This window comes from Triturus cristatus, chromosome 3_2 (genome assembly GCF_964204655.1).
Source record: "Triturus cristatus chromosome 3_2, aTriCri1.1, whole genome shotgun sequence".
NCBI lineage: Eukaryota > Metazoa > Chordata > Amphibia > Caudata > Salamandridae > Triturus > Triturus cristatus.
The window spans coordinates 7,598,122-7,615,736 of record NC_140584.1 but is presented as its reverse complement, the minus strand read 5'-3'; the positions used below and the strand labels follow the sequence as shown (position 1 = coordinate 7,615,736).

Below are 17,615 nucleotides of genomic sequence, written 5' to 3'. Positions count from 1 at the left end.
GGGGGCTGGGGGGTGTTCGGCGTGTATGCGGGCACGTCTCCATGGTTGCTATAGGAGTTCGCTCCTGACGGTGTTTTTTCCATACGGTTGTACAATCCGGCCGGTACGGATCGTACTTGCGCGGTCGGACTTCATTTTTCCGATTCGTACGTAAAATCGTCCGGGGACGTGTCGGACACAATTTCCGACCCGAGGTGGTGTGGGGGAATTTTCCCAATGTGATTCGTAAGGACTTTTTCCCATACGAATCGTACTTGGCAGTTTGTACGGCACTTGTACGATTCGTACGGAAAAAAATCCAGATACGATTCGTACAGGGAATATTTTTCACGGATCGGCACCTTAGTTGTTGTGGTCGTTCTTTTCTCTTTCTTGACTTTATAGGCATCTTTACATTTTTTCACTGTTGCTCAGCAATACCTGCAAGAAACTCAAAAAAATACCTTTATGTAATTTTAATTCATTACAATTTTTTTTGAGCTTTTCAAATCCTATCATATAAGCTGACCCTTTCCTACGAGTCCAAGTCTTACAAAACAAGAGCAACATGAATTAAATCTCCGACAACAATTCCTGTGTGCAGACAGACTCATGGTGTGATTCTAGGCAGAAAACGATATTTGATTGGCAATTTCAAAGCACATTTACTATTGTGGTGGAGCAAGTGATAATTAATGTGACAGCCTGACACATTTTCCTTATAGTTTACAGAGGCACACAAGAGCACATGTCCTAACAGCTACTTGAGACCATGAGCATGTGTTAAAGGGTGAGTGATTAGACTAGAGCAAAGGAAATGAGCCTTGGTGAAGTTGAATGTGTTTGCATTACACACTGCTATCTGAAACACCACACAGAGCTGAGTAGTTCGCATGGGAGTGTAGGAGAAGCTGCTGCGTGTGTGCAAAGTGTGTTTCTTGAGACTGTGTATTGTCTGGTGCAAGAGATCTGCATGGAGACTTGCACAACTGCATGAAGACTGCAGAGATGTATGTAAGAGTACATGTGTTAAGGGTTAATTGGAGTTTTGAACATGTAGGAACTACCTCACCCATTGCAAGATTGGAAGGAAAATCTACCCTGTTAATTTCAAATGTGTTAGCATTTGCCTCTCATTTGTGAGATAGTGATTTCTGCTGAGTGCTAACCATCACAGTTGAAGAAAACAAACAGCCCCTTTCCCGCAAGTGCAAGTCTTTCAGAACAGCAACACAAATTAAATCTCTGACAACAATTCCTGTGTGCAGACAGACTCATGGTCTGATTCTAGGCAGAAAACTATATTCTTTGGCAATTTCAATGCACATTTACTACTGTGGTGGAGCAAGTGATAATTACTTTGACAGCCTGACACATTTTTCTTATATTTTAGAGAAGCAGAAAAGAGCACATGTCCTAACAGCTACTTGAGACCATGAGCATGTGTTACAGGGTGAGTGATTAGACTAGAGTAAAGGAAATGAGCCTTGGTGACGTTGAATGTGTTTGCGTTACACACTGCTATCTGAAACACCACACAGAGCTGAGTAGTACGCATGGGAGTGTAGGAGAAGCTACTGCGTGTCTGCAAAGAGTGTTTCTGGAGACTGTGTATTGTCAGGTGCAAGAGAGATCTGCATGGAGACTTGCACAACTGCATGAAGACTGCAGAAATGTATATAAGAGTACATGTGTGGTAACGGTAAATTGGAGTTTTGAACATGTACAAAAATACCTCACCCTTTCCAGTTGTGGAATGTAAATCTACCATGTTGATTTAAAACGTGTTAGGATTTGCCTCTCATTTCTGAAATACTGATTTCTGCTCAATGCTATCCATCACAGTTGAAGAAAACAGGCTGCCCATGTCCTGGGAGTGCAAATCTTACAGAACAACAACTTCACAAATTAAATCTCTGACAACAATTCCTGTGAACACACACTCATGGTGTGATTCTATGCACAAAACAGTGTTCCTGGGTAATACCAGTACACCTTAAATTATGCTGAAGACATAATCCATAATATCTTACAAGTTCAAGGCAGATAAATATCTTCCAAAACATAAAATGTAATACACAACTTTAAAAGTGGAAGGAAAATCTACCTTGATAATTTCAAATGTGTTTGCATTTGCCTCTCATTTGTGAGATAGTGATTTCTGCTAAATGCTAACCATCACAGTTCAAGAATTATTTCTACTGAATGCTAACCATCACAGTTAAAAAAAAAAAAAAGCTGCCCCTTTCCTACAACTGCAAGTCTTACAGAACAACAGCAACACAAATTAAATCTCTGACAACAATTCATGTGTGCACACAAACTCATGGTGTGATTCTTGGCACAAAACAGTATTCCTAGGTGATACCAGTACACCTTAACTTATGGTGAAGACATACTCCATAATATCTTACAAGTTCAAGACAGTTAAATATCTTCCAAAACATAAAATGTTAAACACAACTTTAAAAGAAGAATCTTATTTCTATTATTTATATCATAATACACCACATACATCCCCTCTCAAATTCATAACTCACCTTTAAAATTAGTTAGTTGAGAAAGAAATGTGGCAGTCACACAGCAGTTTATCAGAGCCAGAATCTCTGAACTGTACTCCTCTCACCAGAACCAGTAAATGGCACAGTTTCCCTCTCTTTATTCACACATATACATGTTAACTTCAAATCACATTGCTTCCCACATTTTTTCAAATGGAAACACACATTTCTATTGGTTGAAAATTTCAACCCTTTCCAAATTATCCCTACCCCCAACATGACTTCTACCTCCTAGCATAGCAACAGGTCATGGAACACTGGTGTGAGCAGAGAGGTCAGAAGTTCAGCACACAATGTTTCAAATCCAAAGAGCAAGAGTGCTTGACTTTTCGAACCTAACAGCAAATCCAAACTAATGTTCTGTGGGAACACATTTTTCAGAACCAATACAAAACATGCTTTTATAAATGTAAACATACAGCCTAGTTTTTAGTGTAGAATGGTTTGAAACAGCCAATGAGTTCTTTTTATTTTAAAAAAGTATGTATGCCTCCATTTTACAACTATCTTTCATTTCATATTGCCATTCTACTGAAAGACACCTTCTGAGTGCATCCAGATCTCCTTGGAAGATGTTCAGTGTGGATTATAGGTCACAGCTATGTCTTCTGGAGTGAAAAGTATGCAGAAAAAAGAGGTATTGTGAGAGACCTTGCTTTGCCAAATGTAGACATTAAATGGATTGGTCAGAGAGGGTTAAAGTGGCACCAATTAATGCCTTTGGTGAAATCCTTCCTACATCTCCCACAGCCTAACCTTATTATTGTGCACTGTGGTGGAAATGACCTAGGCACTTTAACTGGGGTAGGTCTGGAAATGCGTGTAAAGGACACCTTTGTGTAATTGATGTTACTTTTTCCACAAACTGCCTTTGTATATTCTAATAAAAGTGGAACTGGTCCAACCAACATTGTCCACAGATTGACAAAGCAAGAAAGCACGTCAATAAGTCTGTTTCTGCTATCCTCAGAGGCTATGGTATGGGTTCTATATACCACAACAACTTGTGTTACAACATGCAAGACATTTATAGAGGAGACGGTGTACACTTTCCTCAGAGACTATGGTATAAGTTCTATATACCACAACAACTTGCGTTACAACATGCAAGACGTTTATAGAGGAGACGGTGTACATTTCAATGATGAAGGGAACAGAGTCTTCCTCTTGAACTTTAGACTCTGCATCGGTACTTACTTGTAGGTACCGAAAAACACTCAATAAACACAACGGCTCTTTTTAGAGCCACCTAATATCTAAACACTTAAACTTGATTTTTAATTCATTTTTTTATGTTTTTTTTTTTTAGCGTGCGCGCACCCCGCGATTTTTTTTAAAAAAAATGAAAATCTTTTTTTGGCCCTTCGTGGTCCTACTGTGACCCCCTGACAATGGCTAGGGGGTCAGGAACTCCCTACTCTACCCCCTGTTCACGTTCTCCACCTTTCCTTTTCAGTGCGACAGACAAAATGGCGGCCGACACTGCCTGATTTCGACCGATTCGAATGTTTACTGACATCTATCCTCCAATCAGAATTACGCTTGTGCACGGCACCGTGCGCGCACGGAGCATGCACAGTGCGCGCACGGTGCGCGCGTATAGATATTGATATGCTATTTTCTCAGGAAATACTGAACGGATTTACACCAGACCTGCAAAAGGCACTTCCTTGACTTTATGGCTACCTCTCTGCCAAATTTCACGCAATTCTGTTCAGCCATTCGGGCTGTACCTTCGACTAAAGGTCCTATGGAAAAATGCATGGAGAAAACGCGTTTTGGGACCCCCCTTTTTCTCGGCCCCCGCTTGACGAATCACCCCAAGACTTTCAGGGTAGGAGCTGAACGGAGCACCCCATTTGTTTTGAAAATTTCGCAAAGATTCGTCAACCGGCGCCAAAGTTATTCAAAATAGAATTTTGAGATTTCCTATGGAAACTCGGTCCTAACTATAACTATCTACTGGCGACTGCCAGTAGATAAAATATATATATATAATGTCTTGGTTGCCAAATCAATCACCCTGGTCTGATGCTCTTGCGGTGGGAACTTCTCTGTTTTCATAACAAGATGTACTCAGGATGTGGTGGGCTATATTTCAACAGGGTAGAGAGAGAGACAGTGACACAGTGAACTTTGCGACGGTGTACTTTTGCGCACACTGAAAAGGTGGGAGCTCTATAGTTTGGAACAGGAGGCCTCGCAGAGAGAAGCTGGCTGTAATTTTTAGTCAGACCGGCCTACAAATCAGGCAGGGTCTATGCAAGGGTTTCGTACTTCAGGTGTGGGCAGAACAGGCCTGGGGTACTATATGATAAAAATAGACTCTGCCTCACCATGGCAGTGTACAGGGTCACCCATTCCCTGTGCAGGTTCTCATGCACACATATACATAATTGGAACTATGGACTGGCTAATGGCCTTGCTGTTTTCTACTTTTGCTGCCTATCTGGGTGATATGTAATAAAGACAGTTACTCCTGTTGTCTGCTTTGTCAGTGTCCTTGCTAAATAAAATGTTTTCTGTATGGGTATGGTTGCTTGTGACAAATGCTCTGTATGCCATTTTAACATTGCCAATTGCTTGTTTTACTTTTTCAGAGTTTGCCAGAGGTGAAAGGCACTTTAGTTCTTGTTCACTCTGAGGCTTGAGGATGCAATGATGGTTGTTTGTTATGATCTATTGTTATCGTACTCATTATGTGGTCATGTTTGCTAAATTGTACACATGTCATGTTATGGTGCAATACCAGAACAGAGGTGACTTCTATCCACAGGATTACTTGCGTGGTGGCCAGGGTCCATCATATCTGTGTGATCTTTCTTGATGTGTGTACAGCAGTGTTGATGTGTGGTCATCTTGTGATGGCCTGTCTTCCTGGTCACATGGATATATTTGAATGTGTGCACTTGAGTAGTCCTACAGTGTGAATGGGCTGACATTGGCAGTAGAGTTGATGTGTGTGTGTGCCCCTGCAATGCCAACTGCACACATGTATGACCCAGGTAATGAGTGCCTGTTTGTTTCAATTGTCTCCCATGTGCTTCATAATGTGGGCACATGTAGGAGTTGTAGGTTGGGTACTGTTCAGTGTGTCCTTGCACTCCTGGTAGACACCTACTTGTTGCTGCCAGTTGTGCGTATGCAGAGTATGTGACTGCCAAGTCTGTGTTGTGTTTTGTTGATCAGCCATGTGTCTTATTAATGTTTGTGCTCCCTGTGCAGACCTGCTCAGCTACACTATTTGTGGGTTTTCTCATGCATTACTGTCACTTGACCTATTTTTGGCTACAGTATGGTATGTGGTATGTGTAGTCATGCCATCCCCCATAGGGGCTGCTGATGCCTACACATTGTGAGTGACTCCTCTATGTGTTTGTGTACAGTACACTCCTCACCTGTCCACTACTGACGTACACACCACATCAATATCATGTCTTCCACCCCATGGCTTGCCAGTGTTTGAGCCTCCCCAACACTTCATTTGTTACTCTATGCTTTGTGATGCTGAACTGTGTACAGGACCAATGTGCCACTTAGGACAGTTTCCCAATTAGTTATGTGTTATTTTCTTCTAATGATTTTCTATCATGGTTAGTCATGTGCAGTGCATATGTTTGAGCATCACAGTCCTCTAGTCATGTTGTTTGCATCTGGGTTTCCCTGAGTTGTGCATCTGTGGGTGATTGGTGAGCTGTATGTGTGTTTGCTGCGGTACTGCTACCCTTCCTGAGTATGATGTTCTCTGTGTGCTGTGATGAATTTTATTGTGTGAGTTCATGGTGTGGCACTCAGATGTGTGTGCTACTGATTTGGTTGGTGTGCACACACTGCTTGGTGTGCATGCAGTGTTGGCAGTGTATGTTGCCTTGTACATGCTTGTTGTGCATCCCCCTGATGTCCAGCTGAGTTTGCAATGTGAGGGATTGGTAAATGCATCTGTTGTGTTTTTGTTGTGGATATATGCAGTGTTTGGCCTGTGTTGGCTCTTTCTACTGACAGCTGCATGTGAGTATGATGTTATTTGCATGATGTTGTGTGTGAGTAGTTGTTGCTGTGTGAGACATTCAGATGTGTGTTGCTGGTGTAGTACGCATTACCTGTGTGTCTGTCACATGAAGCAAGGTGCATTCTTGTTACTGGGCTTGTTTTGAGTACACATTGGTAGTTTGTCCTCCTATTTTTGACCTGTCACTTGTCAGGATTGTGCATGCTTGTGGTACATTGTGGTACCTTGTTCACTTGATGAGTGGCGTGGTGTCTCTTTCTATGTTAGCTTATTGTCCCACTGATCCCAATTAGTGTTCATGATTGATTTTTGAGGATGCACTTCTTGTTTGTGTTGAGATATGGTGTCTGTGCATTGGCCCTGAGTGACAATGTTGTGTATTCCTGTTCTGTCTAGGGTCACATTGCCTTTCCACTGTTTGGCTGCCCATGTGTGGGCTTGTTGTACTTCTGTGGATGTTGTTTGTGAGCTTTGTGTTTGGCTATTGGTTCTGTGTTTGCATTGGTTCACGCATCCCTGAGTGTGAGTGTGATGTTTGTGGATGCACCACAGGGAGTGTGATTGCTTGTCATTGCATCCACAGAACATCATTTTGACCATTATGTGTGTTTCTCACCGGTCTTGAGTGCTGCAGGTGTAAGGTGGGTAGAGGATGGGTATGTGTGAAGGTCCTACTTGTGTTTGACAGTCAAGGAGTATGACAATGGACCATGTGTGTTGTACTGATGTCATACACATGTCAAGTAAGTTGAGACAGATGTGTGGCTGGTCACTGTATGACTTCAGACACTTCCTATCATACATGTGCCTATGCATGGCTTGCCTTGATGTCTCCCTGAGTTGTTGCACAGAGGTCACTTTGGTTTAATTTCACTCACTGTGCTACCCATGTCTGATTTGATGGCCTAAGGATGGTGTGATGCGTTTCTTCTCTTGCATATGATGTACATATGCTATGTGGCTTGCTCCATGGTTTTCCAGCACTGGCCACTTTTGGCTGGCCCATTCATTGTCCTCCATTGCTGCTGGGCTATGGTATGAGTATGTGTCTGGGTGTCAGTGTTGGGTGTTAGTGTGTAACTTGACAGGCAGTGTGTACAGTTCAGTGGATGTTCATAGGCAGTGTGAGTCTTCATTTTGTGATCATACTCAGTTTGCTTCACATTAGTGAGAGGTAGGTGTGAGGAGGAGGGTTGTCCAGCTCCTGAGCTTCAGTGCACGGTGTTCTTCTTCACCCCACCTTCAAAGTCAGTCTCCCTTGTCCTTTGGTGTGTGAGGTGCAAGGTCTGGCTACACCTGGCAGATGAATTGTACAGGAGGACCACACAGCATGTTCCTAAATGGATGTGGGAAGCATAGTGTGGAAAGGGTGGAGGTGGATCCCTGTAAATCTTTGCAGACTGCCCATGCCTGGCACCGGACCTGCCTACTACATTGTGCGCAAGTTTTCCCGCGTCTTCCTCGCTGCGGTGACGTGACCGGGATATTGCAGTGATTTTGCGGTTGATGGGTGACCCGGATGGGAAGGGGTGATTTTCTGACAGGTAGGACATATGTGGGTACACTGCGGGATATGTTCATGTCCCCACCAGAGTTTCTGATGTGAACAGGAACCGTATGTGAGCACAGGAATTGTGTTGTGATTGTGTCCGGAGTCGTGTTTTGCGGCTGTGTCCGCGATGGACCATTACTTGCTGGTAGTGGATGGGGTACAGCAGCAGAATGCATTGAAGTGCTGGATCCATTGCAGTCAGGACCAGGTGGAGGGAACCAGGAGTCTGGCGTCGCGGTCCGCTGTCATGCTTCTGCCGTCTCTGGGTGGATGGATTCTCCGCTGCGGTGTGATGGGCTGTTTGGGGCATCGTGATTTGTATGGCGGACAGAACGTCATTCTGTATGGCAGTGGGTCACTATTGGCTCCCTCCATCGCGGTGGCGAGCACATATTTCTGGCGGTTCACGTCGCTCCGTAGCAGACGGAAAATGGGCTATGTTTGCCCATTGTAATATGGCAGGCGCGAGGACCACTGCTGGAGTGCGCAAAGGTCATTTTCCGCCAGCACCGCGGTTGTGCCTCCGCCCGCCATCCTAATGAGCCCCTAATTTTTTACTATTCCCACTCTACACTATACCAACTCAGGGAAACTGCTGGACACTAAACATATATAATTTACTATTCCCACTCCAAACTATATTAACTCAGGGAAACTGCTGGACACTAAACATACAATTTACTATTCCCACTCCAAACTGTATTAACTCAGGGAAACTTCTGGACACTAAACATATACAATTTACTATTCCCACTCCAAACTACAAAAAGTCCGGGAAGGTGCAGGACACTAACCATATATAATCTACTAATCCCACTCCAAACTGTATTAACTCAGGGAAGGTGCTGGACACTAAACATATATAATTTATTCTTCCCACTCCAAACTGTATTAACTCAGGGAAGACACTCAAGGAAAATGCAAAACCATATACTCATAAAATGTAATATTCCCAAAAAAATTACATAAACACATATAAAATAATACACATTATATATTAACCTATTTCCAATTATACAAACATATCCAAGTAAAAATCGAGACTTTTCAAATTATTTAATATATTTTCTTGTATTTATAAGTTAAATTAATAATTAAAAAAGTTAAATATAATTATTATATAACAATATAAACATATAAAAAAAATTCTAATTTATAACATTATTTTCAAAATCAAACATCTTCAAAATTTACAATGTATTGAATATTTTATTCAATTATTAAATTGTTTCAAAATATATTCATTTTATATATAAAAACAATACCATCCCAAAACACCTCTGCATTAAATATTAATTTATTTAGAATTTTTGATTTTCACTACTATAAAACAAAAATCATATTTTTTTTTAACCTTTTATTTCAAATGTTCACTTTTTAAGTGGTTTTTTATTTTAATTTAAACATTACTCCACAAAAGTCTCTGTAAATTTCACAAATGTTCTCAAATATATATATATATTTTTTATATTTGTAATGGGTTTTTTTTAATTAAAAAAAAAATTATTGAAAAACTACCCCCCTCATCACCTATAACCAGTGGGAGCTGGTGACATTCCTAGTGAGCCTGCACAACCGTGGTTCGGGGGTGTTTCTCCCCCCCCCCCCCCCCCCGAGATAATTTTGAAGAAAGAGTGGACAAATGGTGCATTTTCAAGCAAATTTGGGGACGCAGGAAGGTTAATAAAGCAATTGTGAAAGTGCAGTTATTACAATAATAAAGAGATGTCATATAACATAGGTAGCTGTTTATTCAGTCTAACCACAGCTTCATAACAGACTTCGAGATACTATGTATTTCTGAGTACCTCACAGATGATTTTTAATTAAAACAACTAAACAGGTCACAAACTAGCAGCATTCAACGTATTTTTCACTTTTTGTAGATAGAATCAGCACGTCTGTCTTTAACCCCTTCGCCGCGGCGGGAATTCTGGCGCGGCGCTGGGGGGGGGGGGGGTTTGGGGGCACTGCAGTGGCGCCGTGCTCATGATGGAACCACTCCGTCATGAGTCACGGTTGAGCTGTGCTCATGACGGAGTGGTTCCATCATGACTCCGCCCACGGTGCTAATCGCCCGCACAGGCGGGGAATTAGTGCTGCGTGGGCGGAGCGGCCGCCAACTGCCGCAGCATGACGGAACCACTCCGTCATGAGCACACGGCACCCGTCATGAGCAGGGAAGGGGTTAAGAGCAGCAAACTTTTCAATAACTTGAACGTTAAAGTCTGGCATTCTTTTAACTAGGTCGCTCTCTATAGAGAGCATTGCTAAAGCATTCAGTCTTTCCTAAATCATTGTGTTCCTCAGGAATGTCGTTATTCTGTTTAAGGTGGAAAAACATTGCTCCGACTTTGCTGTTGTTATAGGAGTGGTAATGACAATTGTTAGTAAAGCCACTGTTTTTGTAAGTGACTTTTCCATATTAAGTTTCTGAATTAACGCCAGCAAAGAAATGGCACCAGTGGCCTTCCGGTATACACTCATTCTGTACAGTACAGTCAACTCAGTTTTCAGGTCCTCTTTGTTTAGCATAGGATAAGCTTCCACGGCATCATTCAGAGCTTGCTCAGAGTAGGATTTATCTTATTTTGCAAAGTGTTCACTTTGCAATAATGTGGCACTCACCAAATGTTTTGCGAAAGAAAAACGTTCTTGTGCATGCACAATTATAATGTCACATATCTCCTTTGCAATTCGGAACAGATTGCTGATGTTTTTCCTGCGGTCTGAAAAAGTAGAATCATCTGAAAAAGTAGAATCATCTGGCAGTTTGCTATCTAAATTGTCAACCCCATCTCTCACTTTGCTCATGTTGGTGACAAACATACTGGTATCTCTTTGTACAGTACACTCCTCACCTGTCCACTACTGACATACACACCACTTCAATATCGTGACTTCCACCCCATGGCTTGCTTGTGTGTGAGCCTCCCCAACACTTCATTTGTTACGCTATGCTTTGTGATGCTGAACTGTGTACAGGACCAATGTGCCATTCAGGACAGTTTTCCTATTTCCCAATTAGTTATGTTCTAATAATTTACTATTCCCACTCCAAACTACAAAAAGTCAGGAAAGGTGCTGGACACTAAACATATATAATTTACTATTCCCACTCCCAACTCGAAAGTCAGGGAAGGTGCTGGACACTAAAAATATATAATTTACTATTCCTATTCCAAACTATATTAACTCAGAAGGTGCTGGACACTAAACATACATATCTAATTATTCCCGCTCCAAATTATATTAACTCAGGGAAGGTGCTGGACACTAAGCATGTAGAATTTATTGTTCCCACTCCAAAGTGTATTAACTTAGGGATGACACTCAAGGTAAATGCAAAACAATATACTCATAAAATGTAAAATTCCCACAAATTACATAAACATATATAAAATAATACATATTATACATTAACCTATTTCCAATTATACAAACATATCCAAATAAAAATTATGAAGCGTTTCAAATTATTTTAATATATTTTCTTGTATTTATAAGTTAAATTAATGATTTAATTCTGCCATCCTAATAACCCCCTTTGTAGTTCAATCTTTAAAGGAATTCCTTGGCTCCTGATATGTGAAGTGTATAATGAGTAAATGTAACAGGATCAGAAACAGAGAGAATAATTAAAGTTTATGCTATATGTAAGGGGCCCGATTCACAGAACCAACTTAAGACAAAATCCTAAACTTACTACTTTTGGTATTCACAGAAGTTAGGAGTCTGTCTTAGGTCTGTCTTAGGTCTGTCTTAGGTCAAAATCCTAACTTCTGTGAATACCAAAAGTAGTAAGTTTAGGATTTTGTCTTAAGTTAGTTCTGTGAATCGGCCCCAAGATGTATGAAGGAGTGATTTGTCCGTAAAAACAAATAATTTTGCAACAGTAAACAAAAGTAACCTAAAAGTTGAATGTGTAAATCAAAATAGTGGTAAATGAGCTAGAGGTGTACTTGAATCTCTCACTTGCTTCCCCTTTCATGAGGGTTTGGGGAATTATTTTACCAGGGACTCTGGCAATCTAGTAAATGGCAACTGGTAAAACTGTTGACGGTTCTAGAAGACTGCAGGGTGACAGCAGTGAGTCTCATGCCTACCCCTTTCTTTTTTCTTTAGATCCACCCATAGTGAATCTATCTGTGGAACCTCAGCCCGTCCTGGAAGATAATAATGTGAAATTTAATTGCTCAGCCAAGGCAAACCCAGCTGTCATTCATTACAGGTAACAACTGTCAGGAATATCTTGTGTGGTAAACTTATGTGGAAGTAAGTGTTTAGCTATCCTAATAATAATCAATAGCATCAACTGTATAGTTAGTAAGTAAAAATCATCAACTGTGATCATTTTAACTAAATCACAGTGACAAACAAACCACGTCTTTGATTGCTAGTATGGAATGGAGTATTTAGCTTTTACTCAGACTCTTTAAAGCTATTGCTCAGACTCATTAAAGCTCAATTGTGATTAAGGTTGAAATCTCCAGTTTAAGGCAGCCGGCGGAGTGTCTGGAGTCTTTTCAGCTGTAACATGCTCACAAATTCTTCTTGCAGCAGCTATTTGTGATATCAGGCCAGTTACTGGAATGTTAAGTTTTCATTACGTTTATGGTTTCTAGGTTGACTGCTTCTTCACCTAAGTTTTTTCCTCTTAGGGTCCCATGAAAGGAAGATACTGAACTTTTTCTGGTTGATTCAAATTGTGTTATTTCCACACGAAATATTGTTTCTACTTCACCATATCTTTTGGATGTGCAGGTGAAATTCATATTCAAGATTAATTTATTCAGCAGCCAGGCATTTTTTGAAGGTACTAGTCAAATCCACCTTAGAAATCCACTGATTCCAAACCACATCACCTTCCATATGGCCCATCTTGGACATATGTCCAAAATATGGCATCATCAGTAGATGAAAGTTTATCCAATTTTCAAGCTATGTTTATCTTCATTCGTCACATCTTCCATAGATTGTGATGCTCAGAAGAAACCTCCTCGATAGAGTTGTATCTTATGGGCATCTGAAACTACAGGACTCATCCACCCTGGTAAAGCATGTTTGTTTTTATTCCGGTTTGCAAATGGCACAGAATGCTAACGAGGCCCCTAGTGTACTCAGCAGCATGGCCAGAGTGGCAGTACTCGAGATGTAGAAAATTGAGTTATTGGTTGAGTGGCTGAAAGCCTCATTCAGGTAACAATCACAATCCTTGTTACGGTGAATGACAAAAGTCACTAAATTAACCTATGCATAACCCTCTGGTAGCTTGACACAAGCAGAAAGGCTTAACGTATTGCCAATGTATATATGAAGCACGTAAACAGTAATAAAGTTAAAACACAACTCAAGAAAAATCTCAAACAATTTGAAACAATAGAGCTATCAGTCTACATAGAGCCTAAAAGCACAAAGTGCCTGTTGTAAATAAAAGATGGTCGGTCCATGTACATTCTTTAGGTATCTTTATTCAGGTAGGATGTTTCCTAAAAGAGAACCCTACCAGAAGCAGACTCCCTGCTGCTCTGCCCATCCACCAACTGACTCACACTCTCACGAACATTCCACTCACCAACATTCTCTCACACAGCTTCATGCCTGTGTCATCATGGCAATCAGAACTGCTACAAACTATAAAAACAAGGAAACGTCCATCGCCCTCAATTTACTCGTAAATTATCACTGAAACGCTGCATGTCTGTAGAGAAAAGTATACTTACAACAATATGTCCCTCATCTCCTCTGTTAAACTTATCCAGCGTCCTGCTCTATAGTCACAGCGTGTTCCAATTGAAACCGGCGTCTGACGTGAATATGTTGCGGGATCATAAAAATGAAAGACAGACTGTCCATCAATTGCCTCCTAGCGAGTTGCAAACAATGCAGAATCCCAACGTCTTTCTGCTCTCAATCGTGAGAAACTAAATCATAATTACATAAAACCGGCTTGTAAAGGAAAAATAAAGAGATGAAAAATAAAAAAAGTAAAAAGAGGAAATTTCATACCTTCCCTCAATAAGACCGTAGTTCGAACCCCTGCAGTAAAAGACCTGGAACTGCCTGATTAACCAAGCGTGCTACCTTCGTGGTGCCACTGACACGTAGATTACCCAGTTGCCTCCTGTATTCAATACTAAGTATGTAAGTATATCTCCATGGTGCCCGGAAAGTATTTCTACCCCAACCTGTTGGTTAAGGAATATGCAAGTCTGGCTCCTGAAAAGCTTGAAAATTGCATATGCAGTCTCCTTTTACATAAATAATAACTTCCAATATTGAACACATAATGCGATATGTTTTCATACACGTTCATTGAAAAAAGAGATACAATGAGTCTAGTTTATAAAAAAACATGACATTTCCAGCTTATCATTTAACCCAAATGGCATAAGTGTGCGCAAGGTCTGTACCCAATGTTTCCCTTTGTGCCAGGTGTTCATGTGGGTTTGTGTGTGATTTTACAGCAATTTTCTCAAGTATGGTAAAATGTATCTAAGGTATCTGTCCAGTGTGCTGCTAAACTTGATTCAAGGCTTGCCGTTCTAATAGTACTTTTGTGTTCAGTAACCCTCACCTTTATTTTGCGCGAGGTGCGACCCACATACACCAACCCACAAGGGCATTTTATGGCATAAATTACCATATCAGAATTACAATCGCTGGTATGTCTCAACTTAATAGTTTTACCCATGTGTGGTTAAGCGAACACATTACCTGTGATCACGTTACCACAGTGTCCACAACTGTAACATTTTCGCATTCCTAGATGTTTAGTTGGGCTTAGGCATCCCTTTGTCTTTTCAAAAGTTCACGTAGGTTTCTTGACCTAGAGTAAGCCAACATAGGTTTAGCAACAAATACCTCCTTGAAGTCCAATTCTTGTTCAATGATTTCCCATCTTCTTAAGATACATTTTTTTAAAGGCTGTTGCTGCCATAGAATACTTGAAGACACAAACTTCTCTTTTAATTTTAGAAGATGTACTTTTCTGTAGTAGGTTCTCTCGTTGTAAACATGATGCCTTCTGTTTGGCTACTGTCAGAATTTCCCTTTGGTGTCCCCTACGTTCAAATTGCTGCGCAATGTCTTTGATGTCTTTTGTGCTGGTTGTCTCATCTGAGGTGATACGTTTGATTCTAATGAACTGTGACAAAGGTAAGTGCTTCCTCAAAGATGGCGAGTGAAAACGTTGAAAATGTAATGCGTTATTCCTATCCGTGGGCTTTCGGTACACCTGTGTTTTGAAGCCCCTTTGGTATAATGCAATGTTGACATCCAGATAGTTGATCTGTGACTTGCTGATGGAATAAGTAAATTTTATTCGGGGATGGTGCGTGTTCAGTACACTGATGCATTCTTCAAGATGTTCTTTTTGTTCCTTCCATACTAAAAGGATATCATCAATGTATCGGAGATACAACTTCAAGTGGTTAGCCCAATCTTGCTGTTTCAGTATGTTTCTCCTCAAATTTTGCCATAAATATATTTGCATTTGTGAGTGCTCCTGTAAATCCCATTAATGTTCCTGTGTGTTGGAGAAAAAACTGATCCTTCCAAGCAAAGTAGCTGTGGTATAAACTGAATTGTAAAAGTTCAAGCAAAAAGATATTTTGTGATTCTTCTAAATCGCTTTTCAGCAGCATCCATTCCACCGCTTCCACACCTTCAGAGTGTGGTATCGATGTATACAAGGCTACGACATCAATTGTACATAGCCATATGTCTTCTGTATTGTGAACCTCCACCTGCTTCAGTTTATTTAAACAATCCATTGTGTCTTGTACGTAGGATATCCAGCCCTGTACTAGTGGTTGCAAAAAGTGATCAATGTATTTCCCGATTGGTTCATGAATAGAACCACATGATGTTATTAGTATCTTAGAAGCATTAAGGCATTTAATTTATTTTTGTCACTTTTAGTGTTACCCTGATGAACGGTACCCCCAAAATGCATTGGGACGCATAACACTACATGGGAAGAGTTACGCTGCATTTTGTTTGAAATTGAAAATTATGAATGCAGACCTATTTATTGCACAACAAAAGAAGAATACAAAAAACAGAAATGTTATTGGATTGAAGAGCTTTTGAACATTTTGATGTTTTCTAAGAAAATGAGGAATTTAAGTTTATGTTTTGTTATGATGCTGAATGTTTTTGTTTGAAAAAATTGTTTAAAAATGGCTTAAATTTGTTAAAACTTGTAGAAATTGATGACACTAAAGGCTTGTGAAAAGTGCTCCCTGTAATCTTTTGACACCCTTGTGTCCAAAGTGTCTGTGAGCAGCAGGTAGAACATATCTCCCTTCTTTATAATGGACAAGAAGGAACTCTCAAAAGGCATCAGAACAGTTGGAAACAAGTAAGTAAAATGGCAACGTTCGGATACCTAAGCATGAAAATGAAGGTGGAAAAATTCCATGCAGAAGAAACGAAATGGATAGAGAGGAAAAGGGAACACAAGTACAATAAACAGAAAACACTCATGCCCCATCTCCCCCTCTACCATAATAAAACTCATGCACTCCCACACCACAATCTAGGAACAACACCCAAATACTTAAAACATGCAAGATGGCCAGGCAAACATGAGAAAAGTGAAAAAGGTGCCAACCACAGGTGTAGAGGAGAACCAACCAACAGAACGTGTGGAAAACCACCCACACAGAGCAAACTGCATCACAGGTGCCCTTCACCTAGGCCCGAAGCATAGGTGGAAGGTGTGACATACAAGTCCACACAGAACCTGGAACGGAACAACATGGTTCCAGAAACAACATCGTAGTAAGGAAACCTCAGACAGCACTTCCCCCAACACAAGTCGGGGTGGAATGTGTGGGAAAAACCACACAAAACACAATGCAATGGCAGAATGTCACAACAAACAAACTCTGGCACTTCCTTCAACCCTAGTTGAGGTGGCATGTGTGAGAAACACACCACATGGAACATAAGCAAGCACACAGCACTACACCAAAAGTTTGCTTGTGTTCTGTGTGGTGTGTTTCCCACATATTCCACCTCAACTAGGGTTGGGGGATGTGTTGAAGTTGTTTGCTTATGTTCCGTGTTTCAAAAAGTGAACAACGACTTTAGGAGTTTTTCACTGCCATGACATCTAAAACTAAGGGGGTCATTATGATGGCGGACGGACTCCCACCGCCAGCTGTGCTGGGGCGATCCGTCCGCCATCAAACGTGGATTGACCTCCCACGAGATTAGGATGGCGAGCGGATCCACACTGCGACTGTGGCGGATGCAAAGACTTCCCGCCATGGAACTGCCACAGGCAATCGTACCGTTTGTCTGGTGGAGCGGTCTCCATCCATAAAATGGTGGCGGTGCCTAGCAGGCACCGTCCACCATATTATGATGCAGGCTCTGATCCAGCCTTTCCATGATGGCGAAACCGTCATGGAAAGGCTGGTGTAGATTCTTTTTGGGGGGTTGTTGCGGTCCCCCAATGTGTTGGGGGGAGGTGTATGTGCACTGGGGGTACCCATGGTACCCC

At 41.1% G+C, this 17,615-nt stretch overlaps 1 protein-coding gene across 1 annotated transcript in view; it reads left to right on the top strand.

The window, feature by feature from the left end:
- Positions 1-17,615, top strand: part of KIRREL3 (kirre like nephrin family adhesion molecule 3) — a 4,147,526-nt gene that overhangs the window by 1,953,973 nt on the left and 2,175,938 nt on the right. Inside the window, exon 7 of the mRNA XM_085647174.1 lies at positions 12,227-12,332. Within this exon, the coding sequence (XP_085503300.1) occupies positions 12,227-12,332 (106 nt within the window). The remainder of the gene's footprint in view (positions 1-12,226; positions 12,333-17,615) is intronic.